The 27,937-nt window shown below is 36.4% G+C and overlaps 2 protein-coding genes and 1 non-coding gene across 3 annotated transcripts; 2 read left to right on the forward strand and 1 right to left on the reverse strand.

The window, feature by feature from the left end:
- The first annotated feature begins 1,128 nt into the window (after positions 1-1,128).
- On the forward strand, positions 1,129-1,215 carry LOC130462303 (small nucleolar RNA snoR109). Its single transcript, XR_008922399.1, has one exon. It is a non-coding gene; the product is annotated as a small nucleolar RNA snoR109 (small nucleolar RNA).
- Positions 1,216-2,200: 985 nt separating this feature from the next.
- Positions 2,201-6,318, reverse strand: LOC110786162 (mitochondrial pyruvate carrier 4). The gene is made up of 5 exons (XM_021990698.2): positions 6,151-6,318; positions 4,232-4,330; positions 4,015-4,067; positions 2,693-2,766; positions 2,201-2,472 (listed from the first exon to the last, which is right to left on the reverse strand). The coding sequence occupies exons 1-5, from the start codon at positions 6,203-6,205 to the stop codon at positions 2,427-2,429; spliced, it is 327 nt and encodes a 108-aa protein (XP_021846390.1). The 5' UTR covers positions 6,206-6,318; the 3' UTR covers positions 2,201-2,426.
- Positions 6,319-25,662: 19,344 nt separating this feature from the next.
- LOC110777474 (uncharacterized mitochondrial protein AtMg00810-like) lies at positions 25,663-27,577 on the forward strand. The gene is made up of 3 exons (XM_021982080.2): positions 25,663-25,672; positions 25,768-25,796; positions 26,555-27,577. The coding sequence occupies exons 1-3, from the start codon at positions 25,663-25,665 to the stop codon at positions 27,575-27,577; spliced, it is 1,062 nt and encodes a 353-aa protein (XP_021837772.2).
- Positions 27,578-27,937: the final 360 nt, after the last annotated feature.

Genomic DNA, 27,937 nt, shown 5'->3' on the forward strand with positions numbered 1-27,937 from the left:
GGGGGGGGGGGGGGGGCATGGTCCCCGCCAGCCCTTTGGTTCCGCCCCCTGTATGTGGGTTCATATTTGTCTGTATCTTCTCGACTTCCTTGTATACTAGTTCTCCTATTTTCGACCAAGTATTAACCAGCATGGCAAATTGACAACATCAAATTTAGATCATTAACAAGGCAACCCACTTACAACCAAACTCGTGAATGTAAACTATCTTAGTTGGTAAGACTTGAGATTGAGATTGAATCTCATCTACACCATTTATCGCATTGCATTATATACCGCTTGACCTTTGTACAACAAAATTAAAAAAAAAATTACAACCAAACTCGCTACTCCCTCCTTCCCGGAATACTCGACCCGGTTTGACCGGCACAGAGTTTAAGGGACTTGAATTGACTTATTTAATTTAATATGCAGTAGTTGATAGTGAGGTATTATTTTAATGTAGTTAGTGGGAAATGTGTAAAGGGGTGGGGTTGGAGGAGAGTAGGGGTTGAATTTTTAATTATTATTTGTATGGAATAGGGGGTAGGTGGGTTAATAGGGGTGGAGTGAGAAATAATATAATATTGTTAGAATATTTCCATTTTTAGAAACAGGTCAAGTATTAAGGGACGACCCGATAAGGAAAACAGATCAATTATTCCGGGACGGAGGGAGTATTACGGAGTAAGTATTAACCCTCACCGGCCCCGCCTAATATCAAAGTTAAGCCACCCCAAACGTTTTGTGGATTAGTTGGTGACCTAAAACTGTAAAAGGCTCAAATTGGCAATTACGGCCAACTTTGCACCCAAATATGGGCTAAACAACCCAAAAACCGCGTATTAAAAAATTATGCGCTCAAGTTAACCTAGCCCAACAACGTCCTTGATAAAATCACCCAATATAAATACGAGGAACACACCACCCTAATATTTCACTCTCAACCCTAAATGGGTACTTCGTCTTCTTCGAGCTCTCTGCTCACTGTTGTCATTAACACAAATTCATTCTTTTAATATTATTTTTCTTTAAATTTAGTTTGATTTTGATTTTGATTGTCCAACAAAATATTGAAAAAAGTGAATGCTATATTGTACCAAGAGAAGAGTTTAATGAATACTCTGCAAATCTCTTGATTTGCCAAAATGGCTGTAGCAATATGAATATTTGAAGCTATCTGGCCGTTTGTTGTTAATTTAGTCAACATTTCTGCTTACCGAGCTTCTTACATTTCTTTAATTTAAACATTTTCATTTTTCAAATCTTCAATTTCAGTCTATTTTCTCTGTCCTCTAAAGTTAGATTTGTTTTTCCTGGGATTGAGAAGGGAGAGAAGAGGAGATGGCACAAATAAAAGCCATTTTAAGAGACCCTTCTCGTCACATTAAATATTTTCCGTCACTTTCCAGGCATTGCTGCGCTGATTTTCCAGCTGCTTTGCGTCTATAAGTGCCTACATTTTAATATTTCTAATCTGCTTATTTTAACATAATGTTTGATTTTTTTAAAAAAAATTGGTTATTTTATTATTAATGATTTTAATTGTTGGAGAAATTTCTTTTTGATTAGGTTTTTTTTGTTGAAGGTGATTTTGACAAGAACGATGAACTTGGGTTGAGGCTGAGTTTGTTTTCAACTGTGTAAGCTAAATTAAGAACACCTGGTGACGTGACAATTTAATAACAAATATAAATCACATCAAGAATACAATGAATATTTGTAACTCCTGCTAAATTGCTGGAAATTATCCTGAGAACACATGATTTACTTCTTCAGATGATTAAAATAAAATGAGAGTATACGGAGAGGAAAAAAATATACTCTTGTTGGACCCGATTGGTACTGAACTACTCGTATTGATTTAGGAGTAACCCGTAACAACAAATAATACGCTCTGGTCCATTTGAACGAACTACATGTTGAGACTATAGAACACGGAAAAAAGCACTCTGTAAGTGAGGGTGTGAATTTTTAAATAATTTTTTATAGGGAGTGGAAGTGTAAGTGGATTAGTAGGTAAGTGTGAAAAATATAAAAAAGGTGTATGTATTAAGGGACGACCCGAAAAAAAAAGCTGTGTATATTAAGGGATGGAGGGAGTATTTTTTGACAGACTCAATCAGAATATCTGATAAGTTTCAAGGGGAAAATAAACTTGACATGGTAATTAACAAAAACAGTCAAATTTGATAAATGATCGTTAGAATTGCCATAAGTGTGATAGGAGGAACTTGATTTTCAGATTTATGAGATACTGAAATGTGCATTACAAAGTGCCTCACAATTTGCTCAAGAATCAACTCGTCAAAATTTGCTCTCAAATCGGATACATAAAACGGAAATCATTACATTGTCAACCAGCAAAGAACAAGGAAAAAATACGGATCTAAGCCAGAGAATGGCATAGAACTTCCTTTTTTGGTTTATTTTTTAGCTTTTCGTCATCATTCCTTAGCAGCCACAGGTTCCCCCTCTTGGAAATAATCGTTCCTGAGATTTCATAAAAATTACAAATTAGGACTTGAAAGAATGATTTGAGTATTCATATAAAAACCAAACGTGCATGAATGATGGTAATATTTGAACTTCCAATTTGAGATATGATATGGGGCATATGCCAGTTGTAAGTTATTGCTACAGTTTTTTCAAGAAAAGTAACAATAAATCTGAAATCCATATTATAAAGGAGGTTGAACCAAAATAGACTTACTTGATCTTTCGGGAAAGTTGGTAGATACCAGTTCCCGCCATAGCCACATTTACACTAAAAAGATTCCAATTTTTCTGTAACCATGAGTTAAAGATATGTCAGCAAAATTTAGGCATGGATAAAGAACAAGGTAAGAAAACTCCATCATTTCCACAGAAACTACATCCTATATAGCTTTCAGCACAATTTAAGCAAGAAACAAGATATAATTCAACCAATTCCACAGGTTGGATAGAAAACTTTATCTGATAAAATTAAACTAAAGGTTAGCTTTAGTTATGGGCCATTTGATTTGAGTTTGAGATTGAGGGCATGTGTACGGTAGTTCTCAGGTTCGAATCCCCTCCCCGTTTGTAATTTATTATTGCCCTTGTGGCTCATTTGCACCAAAAAAAAAAAAACATAAATAAAGCTAACCTTTGCACGCAAGTTTCTGACATAAATAAACAAGGTATACGGTAATACACCCATATCCTCAGTTACAGCACATCAAAGGCGTCCTTGGATCAAAGTCTAATATATTTGTAGATCAAAGACACTACTCAGTGACCCCCAACTCCCCAAGTGCCTGACTAGGCAACTTTCATTTCCCTTAATTAGTCGCATAGCTCAAAGAACAGTCCTAAAATTTTAATAATTTAATGCAAAGAAGTACCAAGTTGGACCAATAACCCTCACAGCGTTACAGCCAGAGCAAACCAAACCAGCGTAATTGTCAATCTACACCAAATAACCAGGGCACCAGGCTACTTTTAAGAGTAATACAAAATACAGTAGTCATATTGGGTCCTTAAGGTTCAACCATGGCTGCAATTCATAAAGGTGCTAGCACTTTACCATCAACCTAGGTCTACAATAGTGAGATATAAGGCTAAAAGATGTTAAACATTTAAGCAATCTATAAACATATATTAAGTATATAGGCATATAACACAGTTAGAACTTGCAACCAAAGTCATCATACTAACATAAAGTTTATTCTTAATACCGTAAAAAAGACAATAAGAAGACAAAAGAAAATAGTACAGAACATTATGTATAAGCAGGAATTTGGATGCCAAAAAAAGAAAGAGTGAAAGACTACTGCCCACAAAACAAGAGCCATATCAGGAGTTGTTTACATACTTCGTATAATGTTAAGGGAAGTCTTATGTAAAGAACATTGTACTAAATAAACACAAACAGGACATTTTTAGTAATAAACAAGCTAAAGTCATACCAAGTATTATCTATAAACTATACGATGAAATTGTCTTTTAAATAAACACAATCACTAAATTTTATTTTTTTCTATAGAGTAAAAAAGGAAAAGAAGAACTCACTGGAGTAATTACAGTACTGTAGCGAGACCATATTATTCCAGTGGCCGTGACCGCTGAGCACAAGGAAAAGGACAATAGAAACTCATCATAAAAAAGAAAAGAAAAAGGAACGACAGAGAATGGCAACAAAACTGTCTTTAAGAGAAAAAACTATTCATATCATAAGGAATGTACAGCAGACTGCCTGCCGCTGATATTGTCAGACATAGACACGTACCTATTTGCTGAGGATATGATATATTCTCTGGTGGTTTAGCAAAGTCAGCAATATTAGCTATACTAATGCCCCATTTGAAAGTCGGGGCCCAAAAATGAACTGCAATGGCAAATAAGTCATTGGATGAATTAGTCAAACGCAAACTATAGCGATATGTAAACTACTGATCATAAGTATCAAGAAACATGAGATATTCATCACATTCTGGTCACCACCTTCTAATTAAAACTCATTTCCCAGGCTCCCAGCTCCAACTTTGGATACCTAACATTTGAATATAGTTCTAATCAGAATCTCTACTCGTTAATTAAGACACATCAATTTCATATTCAAGTTCATTTCCAGGAAGTTTTCATATTCCTCTTGTCATATGTGGATCTAATTTCCATGTAGAATGCCCTCAATAGATGTCAATAGGCATGCTCTATTTCTCATCCATCAACCATTACAAACAGAAGAAAACAGAGCTTCTATTTATGAAATTGCTATACACCTCAATTCGGAGATAACTACAGAGTATCTGTCTATCTCTATAATAGAATTTAAACTAGTGTTAAAACTTATGAGAACTAAATCTAGAACGAGAGAGTCAAGAGATTGCTTAAAATCCACGCTGACTGTTGTAGCCCCTAACAAGAGAGTGCCTCTTTGTTGCTTTCCTCTGCTTGTTTATGGTCACCTTTAATCTTCATGGAAACAATATAACTATATAAACTATACGCCTACACATGCATAGCAGCCATAGCTTTGTTCCTCAATATTTAAGCTTACTTTGTGGGGAAATGAGGGTTTGGTCAATAAACTTTTAAATTCTAAGCCAACCACTAACCATTTCTCTTGTTTCGAAAGGAAGTCATATATTGTCTCTAATCATGGAAAAATTTGACATTCAACATGTTATTTTAGCATCATATATCACCCCGAAATCCAGAAGCCCATGTCATTACTCAAGAATAGTAATACACATGCTCAGTTCATGTTATCATTGCTCGTGCTCGGACTATTTTCTCCGGACAAATCGTTCGAAACTAGAGAATCCTCTCACATTTATTCAGCTAAGCTCCTTTGACAAGATTCTTTTGGCGGAATACCACCCTAAGCGGGCAGAATTTGACATCAACACACTTTGTATACCCTATATTAAAAGACTTTCAGTTTGTCTAGCTTAAGAATGAACTCTATATACTAAATCACAATTTTTTTGATGGCCATATCTGACATGTATTCCAATTCCAAAAGTATAAAACCCACAAATATATGAACATACCACCATATCAATGTTACTCCTCTTCATATCACCTCAAGTATCCGTGTCAAATTTGCACAATGCACTTCATTTGAACAAAAGGATGCAAATTTATCATAAAACGGTCAAATTCAACGCTGGTAGCACAGTCAGTCAGCCACATATTATCCCAATCTCAATCTAAATTGCAGTTTCAGACCACTATCGCAGCCTTTATTAACTTAATCCACACCGAGTCATCGAGCCACTAACCATATGAAACAGAACCACAGTGAATTCTGATCTAAGCTTCCCTTCACTCCAGGGTTTCTATAAACCAAAATTGAGCTCAAGAATCTTACATTACCCATCAAAATCCTTTTTTTTCAAAGGTCAACTCTCATCATATTTTGAAAAATATGGCTAATTAAATCGGAGATACTGTTAATTGAATCAATAAGCACAATTCAATCGAACATATAATTTTCGACAACAAACGTTTGTAATCAATGTTTAAATTTCCGGGACGAGACTGACAGCCAAAATTCTTATAAAATTAGTAAGACCAATAAAAAAACTGGGAAATCAAGAAAATTCAACTCCACAAATCTGAAATGGGGAAAATCAAAGAAATAAGAAGGATGAAATTGAGAAATAATCTTTCTATATTTGTGCAGAGAGAAAAGAAGATTACTGGTTTTAGGGCCGGCAGGATGGTTCCAAAGAGCTTGAAGCTTTGAAGTCGCCATGGATTCTCTTTCTCTCTCCTCGCCTTTTGGGTGTCTGGGTTTTGTTCTTCGTAGAATTGAGAACCAAAGAGTGTTGGAGAAGAGAGCGGTTCGCCTGTGACTATTCTACGGCCGCATCAGTGCTCCTGTTATATCACGACCAATAGGATTTTTGCACCTTCTGGCCTTGTGGGCCTACGCTTTACCTCCCAGGTTTTTGTAATCATTTTTAACAACTTCAGCAAACCAATTGCTCGATTGGAAAAAGATGAAATTCAGAAATTTTGACTATTTTCTTTTGATTTTAATTATACCGGATCTGAAATAATTGGTACTACATGCAACCGGAATCATTTATAAATTTAACCACCAACAAACACACATTTTTATAGTTCAAAAACAAATTTTTACATTTTAGTTTAGAAGCACATGAATTTTTTAAAATATATTAATAAATAAAATACAATCACTAAAATAAAAAGAACATATCTAAAATTAATAATAACTATTTGTAAAATAAAAGTTACATTCGCCCAATCGATATAATATACGTTAAATTAACAAATAAATAGTATACAGAGTATGTAATTTAATGTTGGAGATAAGTGCTGAAATCAAAGTAAGACAGAGTACATGATTAATTGAACTCGTAATTGAATTACTAAGGATAAAATAGAATTGTCGTCTACCAATTTACATAATAATCAACCCAACAAGGTAAAAAAAGTTAACGAAATATAATCCAAAATACAAAATTCCTTGATAAAATAGCATACAATTACCAAAAGACATGCAATCTATACTAATATTTTAAAACACAATGATTTTCTTGTCACGTGTCATCTTCTTATTTTTATATATTTTTCCTTTTTTAATTGTTCTATTTATCCTTTAATTTAATTTAAATAAATAAAAAGTCTTACGTGACTCTCCATATACTTTTAATTAATTTTATTTCATATAAATATCATCCTAAATTATTAATTCATCAATGGTGAAATAATTAATTAGTTAACTTTCATTTTAACTTTTATATATCATACACATTATGTAGATTTCATAAACGGTTTTTTCATGAAATGCCCCTGAGGTTTCACGAAATTCACCAAATACCCCTGCGTGTTTTAAAATACATAGTATACCCCTATTTTTTTCGTACTGTTCACCAAATACCCCTATTATGACTTTCCGTTAGTCCTCCGTTAAGTCATGTTTATAATTCACCAAATACACCTAATTATAAACCTATTGCACAATATACACCTATTATTAAAATTATTTGTACCAACTACCCAAACTGCTTTTAAATTACAGAATTTAATTCTAACTGCGTATGCTATCAGTAATTTTGTGTTTACATCAAAATCTAAATATGCAGGAAGTTCATTATAAGAACCAAGATCAATGGCCATAATAAAATGACAAAACCAGAGATCATCAGCTTTGGGTGTTGCCCTGGCAACTGCAAACAACACCCTTAGAACACAAACAAAAATGGCAAACCAATGTTTATCAAAGAGAATTGGCAAGCAGCTTTTGAGACATGATTTTGTGAACCTAACATTGAAATCAAGCTATCACCTATTTTCAATTCACCAAAATTCATCAAAACTTTGTGTTCTAATAATCCTATAACAAAAGCCAACCTATCCAGCACAAACACCCACCACAATATAAGAAACTATTACAGAAATCAAACCCAATTACAAAGCTTGTTCCTCATCTGTACGGAGTATCATCTAAAATACACTCCTCATCACTCAAACCCCTGAACTCAACTGTAAAATCCAAGAAATAAAACAACACAACCAAACATATACAACTACAGAACATAGGTATAGGACCAAATATCCAAAGAAACAACTGCTTATGAGAAGTAGAAGTGACAAATACCACTCAAATTCTGTTAATTAATGTTTAGGCAACCAGAATATATAGTACAAGTATGAGAGTTCTAACTTAACTCAAACTAGGAATATCACAGTAGTATAATCCTAGGCTAATTCAACTAACGTACAATCTTAAATCTATTATCCTAGTTGCACTAGTATTCTACTTAACAAGAAGGCACGCAATCCAAGAGACCAAAAGTAACCTCCCCTGTTAACAATCCTCCCAACATAATTTGCAGTCATGGAGATGAAATCCTCTTGAAAGGCACATTGATCAGAATATTGGCATGGCTGTAATCCCTTATTGACTGCACATTCAGAAGGAAGGCTAACAGGAAGCATACATCGATGCTGAAGAACTTAATAGAGAACCCCATTTGGCTCGCGTCACCTAAAACAAGACCGAACATGGTACCACTTGAAGGAAATAATGCCCTTGGTCCAAGTATGCATTCTATGTTAAGTCTAATAAATGCGGTTCAGTATTAATTAACAAGTTAATAATTCAGTGAGATCAAGTGAGCTGAATGCCTAGCTAGAGGCCGCTTCAGTTCAAGTGGAATTAATGATATTAATCCACAGCTTACTCTTGACTGAACCCGTAGGGTCACACAAATAGTACGTAAACGGATCAAGTATTTAATGGCATTAAATACTCCATCTATGAATATTCGGAACCGACGGATCTTGGTTTCAGTGGGAGCTAAGATCGTCACAGGCAAGAAATGAATACTCCGGAAACGATGATATTGCCGGAAACGGAAATATGGATCGCATCGGAAATATGAATATTATCCAAGTCGTAGATGTTGCCGGAAACGGAAACATGGTACGTATCGGAAAATATTATTGGAAATGGAAATATTACCAGAATCGGAAATATTGCCGGAAACGGAAATATTACCAGAATCGGAAATATTGCCGGAAACGGAAATATTGTCAGAATCGGAAATATTACCGGAATCGGAAAATAATTCCGGAAACGGAAATATTAAATATTTGTTCGAAACGGAAATTAATTCCGGAATCGGAAATATTAAATATTGTTCGTATCGGAAATAGATTCCGGAAATGGAAATTTAATCGGAAGCGTATCGTACGAATTAGCATCGGACGAGGCCTGCCGGACGAAGGCCCAGCACGAAGCCAGGCCATCGCCCAGCAAGCACGCACGCCACAGCCCAGCGCGCACAAGGCCGCGCATGCGTGGGCCGTGCTGCGCGGGCTGCTGCTCGCACGCGCATGGGCAGCCCTTGTGGCTGCCGTGTGTGTGTGAGTTTCAGCTCAAGCGAGATTCCTGAATCTGCAAGAGTCAGTGTATGATTAAATGTCTATTCCTATTGGATAAATTGATTAAGTAGAATTCATGTAGAATTCTAATTCCAATTAATTCGCATCCTACTAGGATTACGATTCCTTTTCCATAACTCTATAAATAAAGGCCTAGGGCTCATAATTTATACACAAGTTTTCAAGTATTCAAAAGTGAGTTTTTGAGAGAAAATCAAACACACATCTTGCTCAAAAGTGCCGAATTTTCTGAGTACCTTAAGGGCGATTCTAGTTGGTCAATCTTAAGGCGGATCCGGACGTGCTGTGGACTTTCTACGGAGGGACGACACTTGGAGTCCTAAAAGACTTGTTCTTGTTCGGTTCGGGCGCAGCTAGGGAAGGCACGCAACAAAGAGTATGCATCTAATTATGCTATATGATTATGTGTAAATAATATGTTTCCTGGGTTAATGGTTGTTTCCGCATGATCTATGTATATGTCATATGAATCATAACCTAACAGTGGTATCACGAGCCCCTTATTATTTTCATAATCTAAATTGCATGAACATGGTTAAATATTACAAATTTGCAAGAATTAAAAGGGGTGATTAATTTTCGTAATTGTTAATTAATTGCAAATTGCGTTTATTTAATTATATGTACGCAGTTTTTCGGCAGTTTCTTCATTACTCATCCGAATTGAGTGATTTTTGTGTCAATTCCGCATGTAAAAGGCATTCTAAAATTTTGACAAAAATAGTATTTTTCTGCCGAACCCAGAATTCTCAAATTCGAAGCCTAACTATGACTTTTCGAAGGTTTTAGTTTTTCGAATGCAAAATTTCGTAAATTTAAGATGTTAAATTAAATATTTGCGATTCCTGTTGATAAATCTTGAATTTTTGATTGACCTACTGCATATGTTTAACAAGTTTGAATGCCTAGTCTTGTTAATTATGCAATCTAATTTGTAATTATGATTAATTTGTTGAAAATTAGAATAATTTAGAATTAGTTTGATTTTCATAATTAATTGTAATTTAATTAGAAACCTATGATTAAAAACCACCATAAAAATTGTAAATTTACGATAAATTTTAAATTTTTATGACCTAGACTTGAATCCATATCAATCGGAAATCAATTGGATAATAAATTTTCGATTTTTCGCCCTAAAATTATGAAATTAATAATATTTATTAATTTGTCATTAATTTTAAATATAAATTTTAAATTTTTATGCGATTCGTTCAAATAACTTGCACGCACGAAGCAATGGACGCTTCGTGTTACCCTTAAGGGGTGTTGTATAATGCGGGCATGCGACGACGAGCAAGGGAGCTCGTCGCCCGTGCGGCACGAATGCAATGAGCAAGGGCGTAGTGCACGAGCGCAAGGCAGCAGCCCTGCCTTGTGTCGTGTGCCACGAGCAATGAACGTATGGGCATGGGCGAGGGGCGAGCCAAGGCAGTCGCGTGTGGGCAGCAAGCGAGCTGCGCCACAACGCGCGCTGCCTCGCACAAGTGCGCGCAGCCTCGCGCGCAGCGAGCGCAAGCTCGCGTGCCACGAGCGCTGCGCACAGCATCACTCGCGCGCACAGCGCGCGACGTCGCCTGCCCAGCGAGCGATGTCGCGCACCAGCGAGCGATGGCTCGCGCGCGCGCAGCGAGCGATCTCGCGCGCCAGCGAGCGATCTCGCGCCCCAGCGAGCGATCTCGCGCCCCAGCGAGCGATGGCTCGCGCGCGCGCAGCGAGCGATCTCGCGCGCCAGCGAGCGATCTCGCGCGCCAGCGAGCGAGCCAGCGCGCCCAGCGAGCGATCTCGCGCGCGCACTGCGAGCGATAGCTCGCGTGCGATGGGGCGCTGTGCGGAGGCTTGCGTTGGGACAGCAGCAGCTATGCTACGAGCGCATGGGCTGCGCGCACATGGCCAGCAATGGCTGTGTGCGTACGGCCCATGGGCGTGCAACGCGTAGGGTGTTTGCGTTTCGATTAGATCGTTTTGAATGTTTAATTTGAAAATTTCAGTTCACGTAATTTTAATTAACTTTAAAATTAATAATTTGAATTAATTTCTTGGATTTTAATTTTGAATATTATAATTATAATAAATGGAATTTATTCTAATTATTTTACTAAAATTAAAATCATGAATTAATTTAAATGCGACTGAAATTAAATTAAATTTTTGGATTCAATTATAAATTTATATGAGCTTTAAATTTTAATTAAATTTGTATGTTTCCGGTTAGACTAGAAATACAATTTTATGTTTAAAATTAGTAAAGCATATGAATTTATTGGTTTGAGTGGGAGCGTTTTTAGTCATAAACTCTTGATTAGGTCTACAAATCCTTAAGGTTAAAACAACTCGATTAGAATTAATAAGGACTGAATAATTGGTAGATTATTGGTGACCTTGATTAATTGCTGCAAATATTTACGTGATGCATAATGTGTTTTACTAACCAGCTATGTGGGCCATTCATGATAATGAATGGGTGAATGGTATATATTGTATATGTACTGTTTTGCAGGTTATGAAGTGACTAGTATGGCCCAAATAGGATAGAAAATATGGTCTGCGTACCATTAATTTGAATGTAATTGGTCTAAAGTACCAAAGTTATTTTTCAATTCAAATATGGTCTGCGAACCATCAAATAGTTGTAATTAGTTATAGCTTATCCTATTTGAAGAAAATGGTGCCTCCCACGGAGATTTTCAAGACGGACTTTGAAGTCAAAGCTTCAAGATGAAGTCGGGCCATACTAGATCACAAATATCTTATGCATGTTTTAAGTTATTTATTGTTTTAAATATGTCTTAAAACGCATGAGATCATAAGCTTGATTATGTTGCATGATTAAGGATTTTAGTTCACTTAAAATCTAACCAACATAGTAAGAGCCTTAAGTTCCAAACTTAAAAATTGAGTTAAAAGGTGCCATGCCAAAATATACACTTGCTTGGATATCCTTTACATCAATCTAGTAATAGTTTTCGCTCAGCGAGGTGTTACTTATTGGTCCTAAAGGGGCAAGGTACACAAATAATTGTGAGTACATGTTAGTTTTGGTGAAACTCAACGATATAAGTAAGGAGTCCTTTTATGTCGTGGCAAAATCGATAGGTTTACCTAACAAGTTCTTAGACGTACCTATCAACCAAGAGTAGTTTCTAGACTATTAGCAAAAGGCTTTTGCTTACCTAAGATGTTTTAGGATTAAGTCGACAAACTGTGCTTAGTTCTTCAATGATTTTAGGATCTTGGAATCATTTTATTCACACCTGCCGGAACAATAAAATCGAATAAAATGCTAATAACTTGTTTGAATTGCATGGTTGCTTTAATTTCAAGTTATTATTCATGATAAATGTTTAGACTTTGCATGCTTCAATGTATGTTTTAATTATTGTTTATAATTAAATATCTTGCACTGCAATAAATCCTTTTAGAAAGGTAACAGTAAATTTCCTCGATTGGTAGTGAATCCAAGAACGATTCACGGAAAAGAGAGAAAGTGAGCAATTTAAAATGTACGTTTCTTATAGCGACTTTTATGGTTGTTTTCGAATATCAAAATCGAATGGCAAACCAATTGGTGCTTGTGAATTCAAAATACACTGTAGTTTTGAGATCATGAAGCATTGAGTTTAACACGCTCAGCTTTACCAATGGTTAACAACCTAATATCTTTTTCCATTTAATTCTCGAATGAGTCTAGTCCCTAGACATTCGAATAGATCGATGCTTAGAGAACTTTAGAAGCTTCTGGTAAGATCATCTAGTTGAAACAAAATATTCAACATAAATGGTAAAGAACCTTGTTGGGGTGACATTGGACATGTCTAACAAAGTATAAAAGTCAACACTAAAGAATTCAATTCTTAAGACTATAAGAAAGGGTACAAGAAATAGGAAAACAAAGGAACAAATGAAAGGAATTTACGATTCCGGTTCTACCTATAAGTTTAAAGAGAAGTGACCTAGCAATCAAACTTCCTTGGTATCATATACCGCTTGAGGTTCTTACTTCGGTAATAACTCAAACAAATGAAGCTAGGATACACTGATGACCTACAAGTGGGAAATGAAGCATGGAAATGCTACATTAGTTGTAGGGTCATCTAGTTTGTTTTAAGTCCTTTCAAAGGCTGGAACTAAATGGCTATTTTATTCCATAATCAGCATACCTAAATTTCTGCTTCAAACACAGAAAGACTCACATTCAGAAGAACAAAAACAATGTTTGTTTGTTTATTTGAATGAAATGGTCAATTACAGGTTGAGTCAATATGCTTGATTAAAACAAACAACTCTTTAAAGAACTTTACTAGGTTCAAATCAAACCCTTGATTTGAGTTCCATTAAATCTTTGGCATTGTTGCTTAGACCATATCAACAAGTTAACATTCATAAGCTCTATTTTGATGGACTTTTGAAAGTTGGTTGATTTCTAGATCAACTTAAGACAAGCTAGTCTTACGTGTTGAAAGTAACAAAGAATATGAACTATTATTAGAACGCCTAGACGATAGAGTTCAAAGCTAAAGAAAGGTTTTATGACTTTATTATTTCACATGGATTTGAGTGAATATAGGTTTATTTACTCAAATGTGATATAAGTTGAATCTGTTTGGCTAGTTCAAAGATTCAGAAGTATAAAATCCACTTGGCAAGAAATCATAAAGATCTAGGTTAGATCATGTTGATGATTACTTGAGACCAAATATGATCATCAATGATTGTGTGTTGTAATTTCACAATCTAGCTCCATAAGATATGGCATATCTACGTTGGAATGATCGGAGTCAATTAGTACTTGATTCGATCAAATGATGAATCATAAAGACTTTTCCTATAATTTCTAAAACAAAATGCTCAACTACCACCAAACTAAACCAAATTCGTCAAAGCTATTGAAAAGTAATCTCAGGATATCTTTTCAATTATATATATCTAAAGAGTTGCTAAACTCAGTGGGAGCTTAATGTTGGTTATTCAACAAACTAAGGCCCAAGTCTAGATATATGTTTCATTGTGATTTATTCAAATGAGACACAAGGGTATTGTTTCTACCACGAATTTTTGAGAACATAATGTTTGTTTGCTCGAAATAATGTCCTTTTGGAAATTCGTTTCCAAAATAACAAGTGGGAGAAAATAGACCTCGAAAGTTTTCGAGGCGAACAACAAACATAAACGAACATTCCGGAGGCTTTTCGAAGTGCTTCAGAAAAACCGAACTTATTCTTTAAGGACTTTAGAAGTGGCTTTAAAGAATAGATATCTCTTAGAAGACTTTACAAGTGCTTCAAAGAGAACAGAATATTCAAAGGACTTTCAAGTGGCTATTGATATTCTAATGTTTGATGTTCTATACCCAAGTAGGCATAGAATTCAAGTCACTGAAACTATGAGATTCTTCTATTAGATAGTAAAGAAACATAGAGATCAGGTCAATGAAACTATGAGATTCTTCTATTAAATAGTGAAGAAACCTACAACTTGCAGTCAAACTATTATCATGTAGATTAATGAGTTTGTGACTTGTAAGAAAGCTATGACGAAACCTAGATTCCCTAAAACGGTTAGAGGCCATATATAGACTCAAATGTTTTAAATGGTTAGAGGCCATAAAACATACTCAATGTTTTGATGACAAAATTGAAATTTTGTTGATTTGCAAGAATAGTTTCACACCTATTGGTTGCAAGTTTGTTTTAAGGATAAAAACCATCAAACATGGAATTGTGTTCACACACAAAGCTAGATTAGTTGCTAAAGGTTACAAGCAAATTCATGGCATGGATTGTGTTGAAACCTCATGCATAATCGTAATGCTCAAGTCTATAATTCAAGCAATGATTGCATATTGGTACATATAGCAATTGGATGACAAAACGTATTCCTCAATCAAATGTTGGAATAAACTATGTACATGGTATGTCATAGGATTTGTGGATCCAAATAAATGCTTGAAAGAGAAAGCTAGCTTATAAAATCTAAGTACAGATTTAAGCAAGCAATTGGGAGTTGGAACTGTATTTTAGTGAAGCTAATAAGTATTTTAGTTTCATAAAATGTACATGATTCTTATAGATGTATAAGAAGTTTAGTGGGAGTACATAAAAACTTATTTGGTCCTATGTGTATCACACACATATCTCTCTATTGTGAAATAACATTCAAATGCTAATGACTTAGATTTGAAATTATTCATCAATGATGGACCATGGCGAAACTTAGTACATATTGGGTATTAAGATCTATTTACAAAGATCTTATAATATTGTTTTAGATTAAGTAATGGCATTTACTAAATCAAACACGAAAGTCTCCATTGGAGATATTCGACCCATGTGAATAAATCTAAGTAAAGAATGTTTGAACTATGTATAAGCATTTACTAAGTTAAACATCAAAGAGTCTAAATGAGATTCTTAACCTATATTATATGTCAAAGAATTTAGCTGGATTCAGTATCTACTAAAATTGAATGAGCTAAAGTTACATGAATAGAATTCAATTGGGAATTATTCTGCAAAAGAATTTATCATGTATGATATAATATGAGGATCGCCAAAAACGTATCGTATGACTTTAAGGCATGACGAACATATACCAATCTCTATTGATCTAAGTGAAGATCAACTAGATTGAGACCAAGAATACTTATGGTACTTGAAAAGGTACATAGGAATAGTTCTTGATTCAAGGAAATAAAGATACGCTAAATATTGATGCTACACGCATAAACACTGGCAAAGGATCAAGCAAGACCCTTTGGAGTTAACCATTGATAAGGACGAGCTATAGAGCATCGTGTTTTGAAATGGCAACATGGGTTGGAGACCATGAGTTGTTGCGTGGGAAATTAAAATAATGATTTCTATGTTCTAAGATATAGTTGAGAGTATTCCACATATCTGTGAACTGCTTGGATAAGTAATTCCAAACAAAGCATCACTAGCAACCTATGCAGTTGAAGTAAAAGTAATTATTGCCTAAGAAGCAATAAAACAGGGTTGTTTAAAGTTCTTCACTGAACTTGGGTAGATCACCTATCTGCTGGCTTGATGGTTCTTCATTGAAAAATGCGTGGAACCACTCTTGAAGCAAGAAAAACGTCTGCTAACTTAATGGTTCTTCATTGCAAAATGAGTAAAACCACCATCGAAGTAAGAAAGACTAGATCACATAATAAACAAACTCGAAAAGATCTTATCATCATATCTCGAAGAACATTCGATGAAAAGGATATTAAGATTGGCAAAGCATGATAACTAAACCTATGCAACAAGTGAGAAGCAACACTCACATTGTAGCACTGGAAATCAAGCATAGCTTTGAATTCCATGAACTGTTTTAGAAGATGGGTTTGAGGCCCATGCTTGTAAAACATTGGTGTTGAACATTTATCATATATGAAATGTATTTTCATATTCCATTTAATCTTGGTTTAGTATTAAATGATGAGTCCCTTCAATTTGACGATATATTCAAGATAGACTGTCAGGACCAGTCCTGTGACTAAGAAATGTCTATCAAGTGAACTTGAATGTCAAAGGTTGAAAATGGTCCCTAATTGGAGTTTTCTATAAAATTGGACGCATAGAAAACGTTAGACGATTAGAGTGCAAGATGACTAGTAGTTCTGTTTCTTGAACTATGTGGACATGGCAATGTCATAATCATTTGCATAGATACTTACTTTGGGAAGACTAGTATCGGACAAGACCTATGAAACTTTACTGTAAGAGATGAAAGTCTGTCATAAGTAAATTTCATTAAATTATTAGACACTAAATCCTCAATACCTGAGTGATTTGAGATTACTTGTTTGAGAACTGGTTGCTTTGACGTTGACCAACCGTCGCACCGTAAAAGGAGGCTATAAAGGCAACGCTCAGGTAATCACCTATCAAACGAAGTCTAATCTCAAGATCGCAAGATTGGGATTGTCCTCCCATAAATCGGGAAGAGATGCTTAAAAGTTGTACAAGGCCACTCGGAGAGCTAGAAACTGTGAAATGCATGGCCGTGCTCGGATGAATCATAGGCTATGATTATCTGTTTATTTGATCAGTTGAACTCTGAAACCGAGGAACACCTCTGGACATAATAAGGATGACAACTCTTACCTTATGTTCAAGAGCAAGCATCGAGCGACAAAGGAATTAGGAAATGCACACTTGTCCCTAAGGACAAGTGGGAGACTGAAGGAAATAATGCCCTTGGTCCAAGTATGCATTCTATGTTAAGTCTAATAAATGCGGTTCAGTATTAATTAACAAGTTAATAATTCAGTGAGATCAAGTGAGCTGAATGCCTAGCTAGAGGCCGCTTCAGTTCAAGTGGAATTAATGATATTAATCCACAGCTTACTCTTGACTGAACCCGTAGGGTCACACAAATAGTACGTAAACGGATCAAGTATTTAATGGCATTAAATACTCCATCTATGAATATTCGGAACCGACGGATCTTGGTTTCAGTGGGAGCTAAGATCGTCACAGGCAAGAAATGAATACTCCGGAAACGATGATATTGCCGGAAACGGAAATATGGATCGCATCGGAAATATGAATATTATCCAAGTCGTAGATGTTGCCGGAAACGGAAACATGGTACGTATCGGAAAATATTATTGGAAATGGAAATATTACCAGAATCGGAAATATTGCCGGAAACGGAAATATTACCAGAATCGGAAATATTGCCGGAAACGGAAATATTGTCAGAATCGGAAATATTACCGGAATCGGAAAATAATTCCGGAAACGGAAATATTAAATATTTGTTCGAAACGGAAATTAATTCCGGAATCGGAAATATTAAATATTGTTCGTATCGGAAATAGATTCCGGAAATGGAAATTTAATCGGAAGCGTATCGTACGAATTAGCATCGGACGAGGCCTGCCGGACGAAGGCCCAGCACGAAGCCAGGCCATCGCCCAGCAAGCACGCACGCCACAGCCCAGCGCGCACAAGGCCGCGCATGCGTGGGCCGTGCTGCGCGGGCTGCTGCTCGCACGCGCATGGGCAGCCCTTGTGGCTGCCGTGTGTGTGTGAGTTTCAGCTCAAGCGAGATTCCTGAATCTGCAAGAGTCAGTGTATGATTAAATGTCTATTCCTATTGGATAAATTGATTAAGTAGAATTCATGTAGAATTCTAATTCCAATTAATTCGCATCCTACTAGGATTACGATTCCTTTTCCATAACTCTATAAATAAAGGCCTAGGGCTCATAATTTATACACAAGTTTTCAAGTATTCAAAAGTGAGTTTTTGAGAGAAAATCAAACACACATCTTGCTCAAAAGTGCCGAATTTTCTGAGTACCTTAAGGGCGATTCTAGTTGGTCAATCTTAAGGCGGATCCGGACGTGCTGTGGACTTTCTACGGAGGGACGACACTTGGAGTCCTAAAAGACTTGTTCTTGTTCGGTTCGGGCGCAGCTAGGGAAGGCACGCAACAAAGAGTATGCATCTAATTATGCTATATGATTATGTGTAAATAATATGTTTCCTGGGTTAATGGTTGTTTCCGCATGATCTATGTATATGTCATATGAATCATAACCTAACACCACTTCCACGGCACTAAGGTTCTGCTTATGAAATCGCTGCTTATGAGAAGCAAAAGCAAGAAACGTGAGTATATATATATGTTTAACATCAATTATACATGCCCAATTACATTAAACAAATAACAAATTAAAACCCCCAAATTCGAAATCAAGGGTTTGGCTTGCAAAATCGACTCAAAATTCAACAAATTCGAACGAAATCGAGCTAAATTTGAACGGAATTATGTAACGGATTGAATTTAAATGGTAAGAAATGACTCTCCCACAAAATTTCTAGGTTCAAGGAGAAAATAGAGTTTCTGGTTCATGATGATGATGATGATGATCGACGATGATGATGATCGACGATGATGATGATATGAGGAAGATAGTGCACTGGGTTTTGGGGAAATAGATTTATGATGATATGAGGAAGATAGTGCAAAATCTCAAAAGAATTGTGCAAGTTTTTTTTTTCTGTTGAAATGATTAAAAAGAAGAAGAAGAAGAAGAAGAAGAAGAAGAAGAAGGAACCGGTGGAAGATGGGTCGACTAACAGAGAGGGGAGGAGAGAGAAAAAACTTTTTTAAACTTTTTTTTTTTAAAAATAGTTAAATGTAGAATATTGGGTGAGTAAGGGTATAAAGGTAAAGTAACACTAACGGAGTCCTAACGGCCGTTAAGTCTAGGGGTATTTGGTGCACTTTAAGTTTAAATAGGGGTATACTATGTATTTTGAAACACGAAGGGGTATTTGGTGAATTTCGTAAAACCCCAGGGGCATTTCATGAAAAAACCGTTTAATAAAATATATAACCCGTGTATTGCACGGGCTAAAAACTAGTTAAAATAACTATACATAAAATGTGTATGCTTTTAAACGATAAAAATTTGTTTTTGGATGTTAAAAATACATAACAATAGCTTTATTTTTCAACCGGCACATGTTCTAATTTGTGGATATAAAATAACTCGATTAGAACCAACTTATTCGAAATTATATGATTTGAAGCTAACCAAAGTTTGAAATGGATTTTAGCTACCCAACACTCGAAACTGAATGACTCAAAATGAAATTGACCCAATCGAAGTCAAATGTATAGTGTAGTTAAAGAATTTGTTTTCCACGGAAACTTAATTTCAAAATTTCAATACACCATATCCTGCACTAATGATTTTCCACAAGCTTATCCTTGTAATGTCAAAGATATCATTTACTCCCTCTTTGAATGTTGGTGTATCTGGTTGATGATCAAGAGTATTCCCTTTTCCACATCCTGGCAACAGATATCCACATAATCCGAGGTTCCCTGCATATGAATCACTCAAAAATGTACTGAATTGAGTGGCTTGAGGGATCATCCCCTGACCCTCCAAATGGTTTTTAGAGACATTGAATTTTGCAAGAAATGTTAGTGCTCCGAATTGTGGTGGAATATTTCCTTCAAGCTAGCATGTTGCACGATAGGTCTAGAGTCACTCTAGAGACTCGAGTGAAGTAAGAGTGGCTAGTGATGGAGGTATATGACCTGTGAGGCGGTTATGTGAAATGTTTAGGCTTATTAGTGCAACAAGATTCCCAACAGAATCTGGGATTTCTCCACTGATCGAATTTGTTATTCCAGAAATCTAAGGCAACGAGAACGATTAAGATTCTGTCATAGTAAAGTTTTGATCCTTTGGCAGTTAACACAAGAGAGTCATGATAATAATAAAACAAGTCGCCTATGTATTGGCCATTTTTGTCTTCATTATTTACTACCATCATTGCCTTGAATTTTTTGATGCATCCCCCTGGAAGTTTCCTACAGAACTGGTTCCCGGAAAGATCGAGAATTTGCAGCTTGGGAAACGGAGTTTTATTAACCTTGAGATTATCACTTATCGAGCCCTGAAAATTGTTTGATCCAAGGACAAGGACAAGGACTTTTAACTTTGGAAGAACATCTAACCAGTGAGGAAATGTATCAATCAAGTGGTTTTTCCCAATATCAAGTACCTCCAAGCTCCGACACATGTTCAAAGTTTGTGGGATTTTTCCCAATATCAAGTACCTCCAAGCTCCGACACATGTTCAAAGTTTGTGGGATTTTTCCTTCAAATCGATTGTTATTCAAGTTAATGCTTTTCAAGGCACAATATTTTGTAAACTTGATAGGAATATCTCCATGAAACATGTTGGATTGCAGATCCATGACCTTTAGCTTGCGGCTCAACTTTCCCAAACACTTGGGTATTTTGCCATTCAACTGGTTGTATGATAGATCAAGATATTGCAGTTTTGTCAAGTTACAAAACGACGAGGTGATTTCACCATGAAATTTGTTTCTCGAAGCCATAAACACGTAGGTCTTGGATGGTGGCAAAGAAAGCAACCCTTGCAGAGAGTTAGAGCGAATATCAATTTTAATAGAGGATACTAAGGGTATACTCGTAATTGTACTACTGTACAATATTATTATATATATGAGTCCCAGACACCCGTATTAGGGTAAGCTGTATCATTATATTCACATGGTATCAAGAACGTAGGTTTTCCTTTAGATCCAAAAACCCAATTACTTTTAACCTTCGTGATTTTGTCGCCATTCTCTTTTATCAAAATTAATTGCAGGTTTTGATTTTTGTGCACACAAACACCATCTTTTATCAAAGTTATTTGCAGACTTTGTTTCTTGTGCACACAAATCAGTTGGAAAAGTCAACCCATAATTTTGATAATTGCTACGAAAGAAAAAAAGCCCGGTTCTTTGTTTCTTCGTCAAACGTCTTTACGTTCTTCGCTTCCGCAACAAATTACCAAACCTCGAATTTGCAATCAATAGCTTCCACCCCACCTCTAACAAATTCGACACCCACCAGGCACCGCCCGGTTCGCAGCCACGCCCCACCTTTGGCGCACCGGAGATTGGTGTCACACAACCACAACACGTCGGCGAACACCAATATGCAACCACCTTGACATGGCACCCCTCAAACCCGACCCTACGCCGCCTATTTGAGGTCAATTCGACACAATTTGGTAGTTACCCTTCCGGTGGACACGGTGGTCGGACCGGTGGCTTCGGTCTCGGCAATTTTGGCCGCGGTGGTTTTCAACGGACTCATGGCAACCAGAACCAAGGCTCTACGAGTGGATGGCTCCACTTTTGTGGGAAGTCCGGGGTATAGATTATTCTGAGACTTTTCGCCCTGTTGTTAAATCAACCACTATTCAGTTGGTTTTAGGGGTGTGCAGAAATAACCCGGGTCCTGAATCCGATCCGGATCCGGACCGGAATTGTCCGGACCGGTCCGGTCGTTGGATTCAGAACCGAGTAACGGACATCAAAAATTGGGCTTTCCGGATTCAGGACAGGTCCGGACAAAAATCGGATAAATCCGGTTAGATCCGGTTTACCCGTTAAAATTTGAAAAAATAAAAATCCCACCAAAAACGCAAAATGAAGGGGTTAAGGAATTAGGGTTATGACTTATGCGTTCTTTCACTCTCCTCAGTCCTCTCTCCCTCCTCCCTCCTCCCTCAATTCTAGATCTGATTACCTGACTATCACTCACGCCGTCACGCGACCCTCCGACCGTCCACGCACGGTCACGAGACTCACGACAACGACCGCAACCGGGACGCACCTCGAGGCTTCGACTGCGACAAGCCGACGACTGACGAGTCTCCGGCGAATCTCACGCAAGTTCTTGGTATTCTTCTCCTTCTTATTATTTCAATTATCTATTTGATGTGAATTTCTAAATATTTTTCAAAATTATGATATTTTAATTCTAATTACATCAACCGTAGATTTTTGCACCATTCACTCACTAACCGACTCGCCGGAGCAAAATCACCGGCACTTAACCACCATCGAACGGCGCACCACTTCTAGCTCGAACTTTTCAGACTTCCGCTAATTCCCTGGTAAGATATATCTCCTGATTTTTTCTCAAATTAATGTTGCTTTAATCATAAAATTACCAGAAAATGGTAGTTTTGGTTTATGTTTGCTCAGTTCTTGATTTTGGCTTCATAATTTAGAAAATAAGGACAAAAATTAAAGTTGATAATGTCGAAATTGAGCAATGTCAGTTACAAAATTTGGAAGGCCTCATGCCCTCAAATTCTCAATAACAGAGATTCTAAGGAGACATAAAAGACAAACAGAGTTACAGAAGCATGTTTTTACATTTTTGTTAGTTTCTATTTTGTAAATTTTCATGTGGGGATATGTTTTTGACCTAAAATATAATAATAACAGTAATAATTTTCCATCAAAAAAATAAAATAAAATACTTATAGTAATTATTAATTATCCAAGAAAGATTAGTCTAAATTGGAGTGTTGAATTAAATTTAAATAAAACAATGTCAATGAGTGGTGTAAAAGAGTTTGAAATTTCCTAGTGTGCAAATGTGTTGTTCATAATACTAACCCTCTGCCATATTTTTTTAGAACACCAACAAGAATCAACAACGGATTCTTATTCTTGTAATGTAAGATGCTTGATTCATTGTTTTGTACATTATTTATTTTTCACTTTGAGTCCTCACTTAATCCCTTAAATTGCATTATTTGTATATGTTTTGTAGATGGAGAGCTCTCAATCCAAAATGCCGGTCTTTTCAGCAGAAAGTGTACAACCACTAACGGAAGTGGAATTGGAGGAATTGTGCAAGTCCTTGCCTCCGGATAAGAAGCTAAAAGAGGGACGTCAATATCTCTACAAAAGAAAAAGTAAGAAGAGAGGACCTTTTTGGCAGCACTACATTGAGTTTGTTGAGGGTGGTACCCTAAAAGCTGAATGTAAGTATTGTGATACAACTTTAGCTTGTGATGGGAATAAAAATGGTTCAAAAAATGTGAAGTATCATGCTGAAAGGTGCATTGGTAATCCTGAAAACAAAGATAAGGGTAAAGGACAACAAACTGAATTGTTTTTTGAGAAAGAAAATGATAGTGGGAAATTGAACTATGGGAGTGGGACTGTTAATCTAAAAGATGTAAGGGAAGCATTAGTTCGTATGATCATCATTGATGAGCTTCCATTCAAGCATGTGGAAAAACCTGGCTTTAAGGCTTTTGTGCAAGTAGGGATACCTAGATTTGTTATTCCATCACGTACTACCATTGCTCGTGATTGTTTGAAACTTTATTATAGTGAAAAGGAAAAGTTAAAAGAAGTGTTTAAGAGTTGTCAAAAAATTAGTGTGACCACAGATACTTGGACATCAATTCAAAGGATTAACTACATGTGTCTCACGGCTCATTTTATTGATAATGATTGGAAATTGAATAAAAAGATTATAAATTTTTGTCCAATATCTAGTCATAAAGGTGAGGCCATTGGTAAAGCAGTTGAGGCATGTCTAGAGTATTGGGGTATTGAAGATAAGCTATTTACCGTCACAGTTGACAATGCTAGTTCTAATGATGTTGCTTGTGCATACTTAAGAAGAATGGTTCAAAGAACAGGTTGTGTTAGTCAAGGTAAATTTATTCATGTTAGATGCATTGCTCATATTGTCAATCTTATTGTGTGGGATGGTATTAGAGAGCATGGTGTGTGCATTGATAGAGTTAGAAATGCTGTGGAATATGTTAAGAACTCTCCTGCAAGAATAGATAGGTTCAAAGAACTTGTGCAAAAGGCTAACATTGATAGTAAATGTTCCTTATCCTTTGATGTCCCCACTCGTTGGAACTCCACTTACACCATGTTAGACACGGCTGTAAAATTTCAGCGTGTTTTTAGTGGATTATCTCTTCCTCATGGAGAGGGTTTGAAGGAAAATGAGAAGCCTCCTGAATATGATGATTGGAAGAAAGTAGAGAGGTTGATTACGTTTTTGAAGGGGTTTTATCTTTTGACTCGTCGTATTTCTGGTTCATTTTATGTGACGAGTAATACAGGCTTAACTGAGATTGCCTCTATGTATGATATGTTGAATAAGTGGGAAAAAAGTCTAGATTTGGATTTTCAAGCTATGGCTGTTGCAATGAAAAAGAAGTTTGATAAGTATTGGGGGGGGGGGAATGTGGAGAAAATGAATATGCTTGTTTATGTTGCCGCTATTCTTGATCCTCACTCCAAGTTCTTAGTTGTTGAATTGACATTATGTGATATGTATGGAATTGAAAAGGGCAAGAAACTTGGTTGTTATGTGAAGGATTACACTTATAAGTTATTTGATGAATATAGAATGATGTATTCCTCTTATATGCCTAAAAATGGAAATAATGGAGATCCTATGTCACTTGATGAAATAAATGATGGAGATTATAAGAAAAATCTTTTTGATAGAGCTAAAGGATTGAAGGAGACAACTGGATATGTGAGTGAGTTGGATAGATACATAAATGACCAATTAGGGCCTCTAGAAGAAGAAATGGATGCATTAACTTGGTGGGGTAATAATGGACATCGTTATCCTACTCTTCAACGCATAGCACGTGACATACTAGCTATCCCATTGTCCACCGTTGCATCGGAATCTGCTTTTAGCACGGGAGGTCGTCATCTAGATCCATTTCGAAGTTCTTTGTCCCCTTTGGTAATGCCTCTTCATCTTTTTAATTGGAAAATTTAACTTTATTGCTCTTACTTATAACTTTATATAACCTTGTGTAATGTTTTTACATGTGTAAAATATGGTTCAAGCTCTAATTTGCGCAAATGATTGGCTTAAAGCAAGGGGATTACCATGTGTTGATGTGGAAGAAACTTTGAAAGACTTGGAAGAAATGGAGAAAGGTAATGCTTTTAACTCTTTTTATTTATTTATTTTTACAATTACTCCTAATTCTTCATTCTTATCATTATTTATCTACATATTTCTCTATGAATAGAATTAGAAGTCGATGATGAGGATCATGAGGTCGTTTTTGTGGACTCACTTGGTGTGATTTAATGCAAAGCGGAGCAAGAAAGAATGTCAAGTTGTATCATTTGGAGAAATATGTAACCTATTTCTTTTGTTTGCACTTGTCATTTTTTTGGGATTTTAAGATGTAATGTGTTTTTGGAACCATTGTGTTCTTGATTGATGTAACTAAATTACTCCGTACTCATTCTACTCCGTACTACCGTAGACCGTAGTGATTTGCATGAAAAAATGCAGGTTTATAATGCTTAAAAACAGCAGATTTATGCTTTAAAAATCAGCAGGTTCATGCTTTAAATATAAGCAGTTTCGTACTTAAAAAAAACAGCAGGTTTTTTCTTAATTGGTAAAACCGGACAAACAGGGCAAAATCCGGTCCGGTATTTTCAGGACAGGACCGGTCATGTCCGGTAAGATTTAGGACAGGACACCGGACACGGAAAAAGCTTGATTCCGGATCCGGTCTATTCCGGATCTGGTCCCGACCGGGCCGGATTTTGTCCGGTGCACACCCCTAGTTGGTTTTGTCTTTAGCTCTTTCCTCAAATTGGGTCATTCGTTAATTCGACGTTAAAAATGCATTCTTACATGGTGATTTAATTGAGGAGGTATACATGAAACAACCTGCAGGTTTTATTTATCCTGATTTTCCTAACCATATTTGTCGTCTTAGGAAAGCAATCTATGGTTTGAAACAGGCTCCGAGAGCTTGGTATCTTCGCTTCAGCATTTTTTGTTTTTTGTTACAACAGGGCTTCTTTTGTTGTCAATCAGATAATTCTATGTTCATTTTTCGTTGTGACAAATTCATTGTTTATCTTCTTCTTTATGTCGATGATATCATTGTTACGGGCAACTCGACTCCTTTGATCACCAAATTCATATCCCTTTTGCCTGCCGAGTTTGCTATGAAAGATTTAGGTGGAGTGCAGGCGATACGTACTTCCAAAGGTTTATTTTTGTGTCAGAAAAAGTATGTCCATGATTTACTTCTAAAATTCCATCTGCACACTGCTAAACCTGTGCGTACCCCTCTTCCTAGTCGTACCACACTTTCTATTACAGATGGTGATTTATCATCCGATCCTACTGAGTATCGCAGTATGGTTGGAGCTTTACAGTACTTGATTATGACAAGACCTGGTATTACATATGCTGTGCATTTAGTTTTCCAATTTATGCATGCACCCCGCACATCTCACATGTTGGTTGTTAAGCGTATATACAGGTACTTGCAGGGTACTGTGGACTACGGTTTATGCCTTCGCCCCGGCCCAGACATGTCAATCATGATTGCCTACTCAGATGCGGATTGGGCAGGTTGTCCAGATAGTTGTCGTTCCACCACTGGTTATGCAATTTTTCTTGGTGGCAACCTCATTTTCTGGCGCTCGAAGAAGCAACCCACTGTCTCCAAATCTTCCACAGAAGCAAAGTACCGCGTTGTTGCATACACGGTACAGGATACTCTCTGGATTCGTTCCTTGTTAGCTGAGTTGAGAATAGTCATCCGCGCACCCGTAAAGCTCTTTTGTGATAATGTTTCTGCATCCTATCTTGCGGTCAATCCGGTTCAACATGATCGTAGCAAACATATCAAAATAGATTATCATTTCGTTCGGGAGCGTGTTGCTCATGGTGATTTAGTTGTTCGTTATGTCCCTGATGAGTTACAAATTGTTGACATTTTTACGAAAGGTTTGTCGGATCAGCGTTTTGTGTTTTTAAGGTCCAATCTGCACGTGGTTCCCCCTGCACAGATTGAGGGAGTGTAATAGAGGATACTAAGGGTATACTCATAATTGTACTACTGTACAATATTATTATATATATGAGTCCCAGGCACCCGTATTAGGGTAAGCCGTATCATTATATTCACAAATTTCATTCAAGTTCTTCCAAGAAAGAAGGTCCAAACCTCCTGTATTGTTGTTGTGAGAAATATTCAGATTATTCAATGTATCCTTTCCCACATCGTACAACCAGGTCGGGATCTCACCTTGAATTCTATTGTTAGAGAGATCTAATTCAAATATATTTTATTGGGATCTTAAGAAATTGGCCATACTAGTCACTTTGAGTACCTGCATTACATAAAATATACATTTTATGCATTCATCCATTCGTATCCTAAA

Source organism: Spinacia oleracea, chromosome 5 (assembly GCF_020520425.1).
Source record: "Spinacia oleracea cultivar Varoflay chromosome 5, BTI_SOV_V1, whole genome shotgun sequence".
Lineage (NCBI taxonomy): Eukaryota > Viridiplantae > Streptophyta > Magnoliopsida > Caryophyllales > Amaranthaceae > Spinacia > Spinacia oleracea.

Excerpts from the sequence above, each read along its gene's own strand:
- LOC110777474 (XM_021982080.2), top strand. Across the intron at positions 25,797-26,554 it reads TCGATGATGAGGATCATGAG|GGCTTCTTTTGTTGTCAATC; the intron begins GTCGTTTTTGTG and ends TTGTTACAACAG.
- LOC110786162 (XM_021990698.2), bottom strand. The coding sequence starts at position 6,205 with ATGGCGACTTCAAAGCTTCAAGCTCTTTGGAACCATCCTGCCGGCCCT. Across the intron at positions 4,331-6,150 it reads TCCTGCCGGCCCTAAAACCA|TTCATTTTTGGGCCCCGACT; the intron begins GTAATCTTCTTT and ends TTGCCATTGCAG. Across the intron at positions 2,767-4,014 it reads ACAGTACTGTAATTACTCCA|AAAAATTGGAATCTTTTTAG; the intron begins GTGAGTTCTTCT and ends TCATGGTTACAG.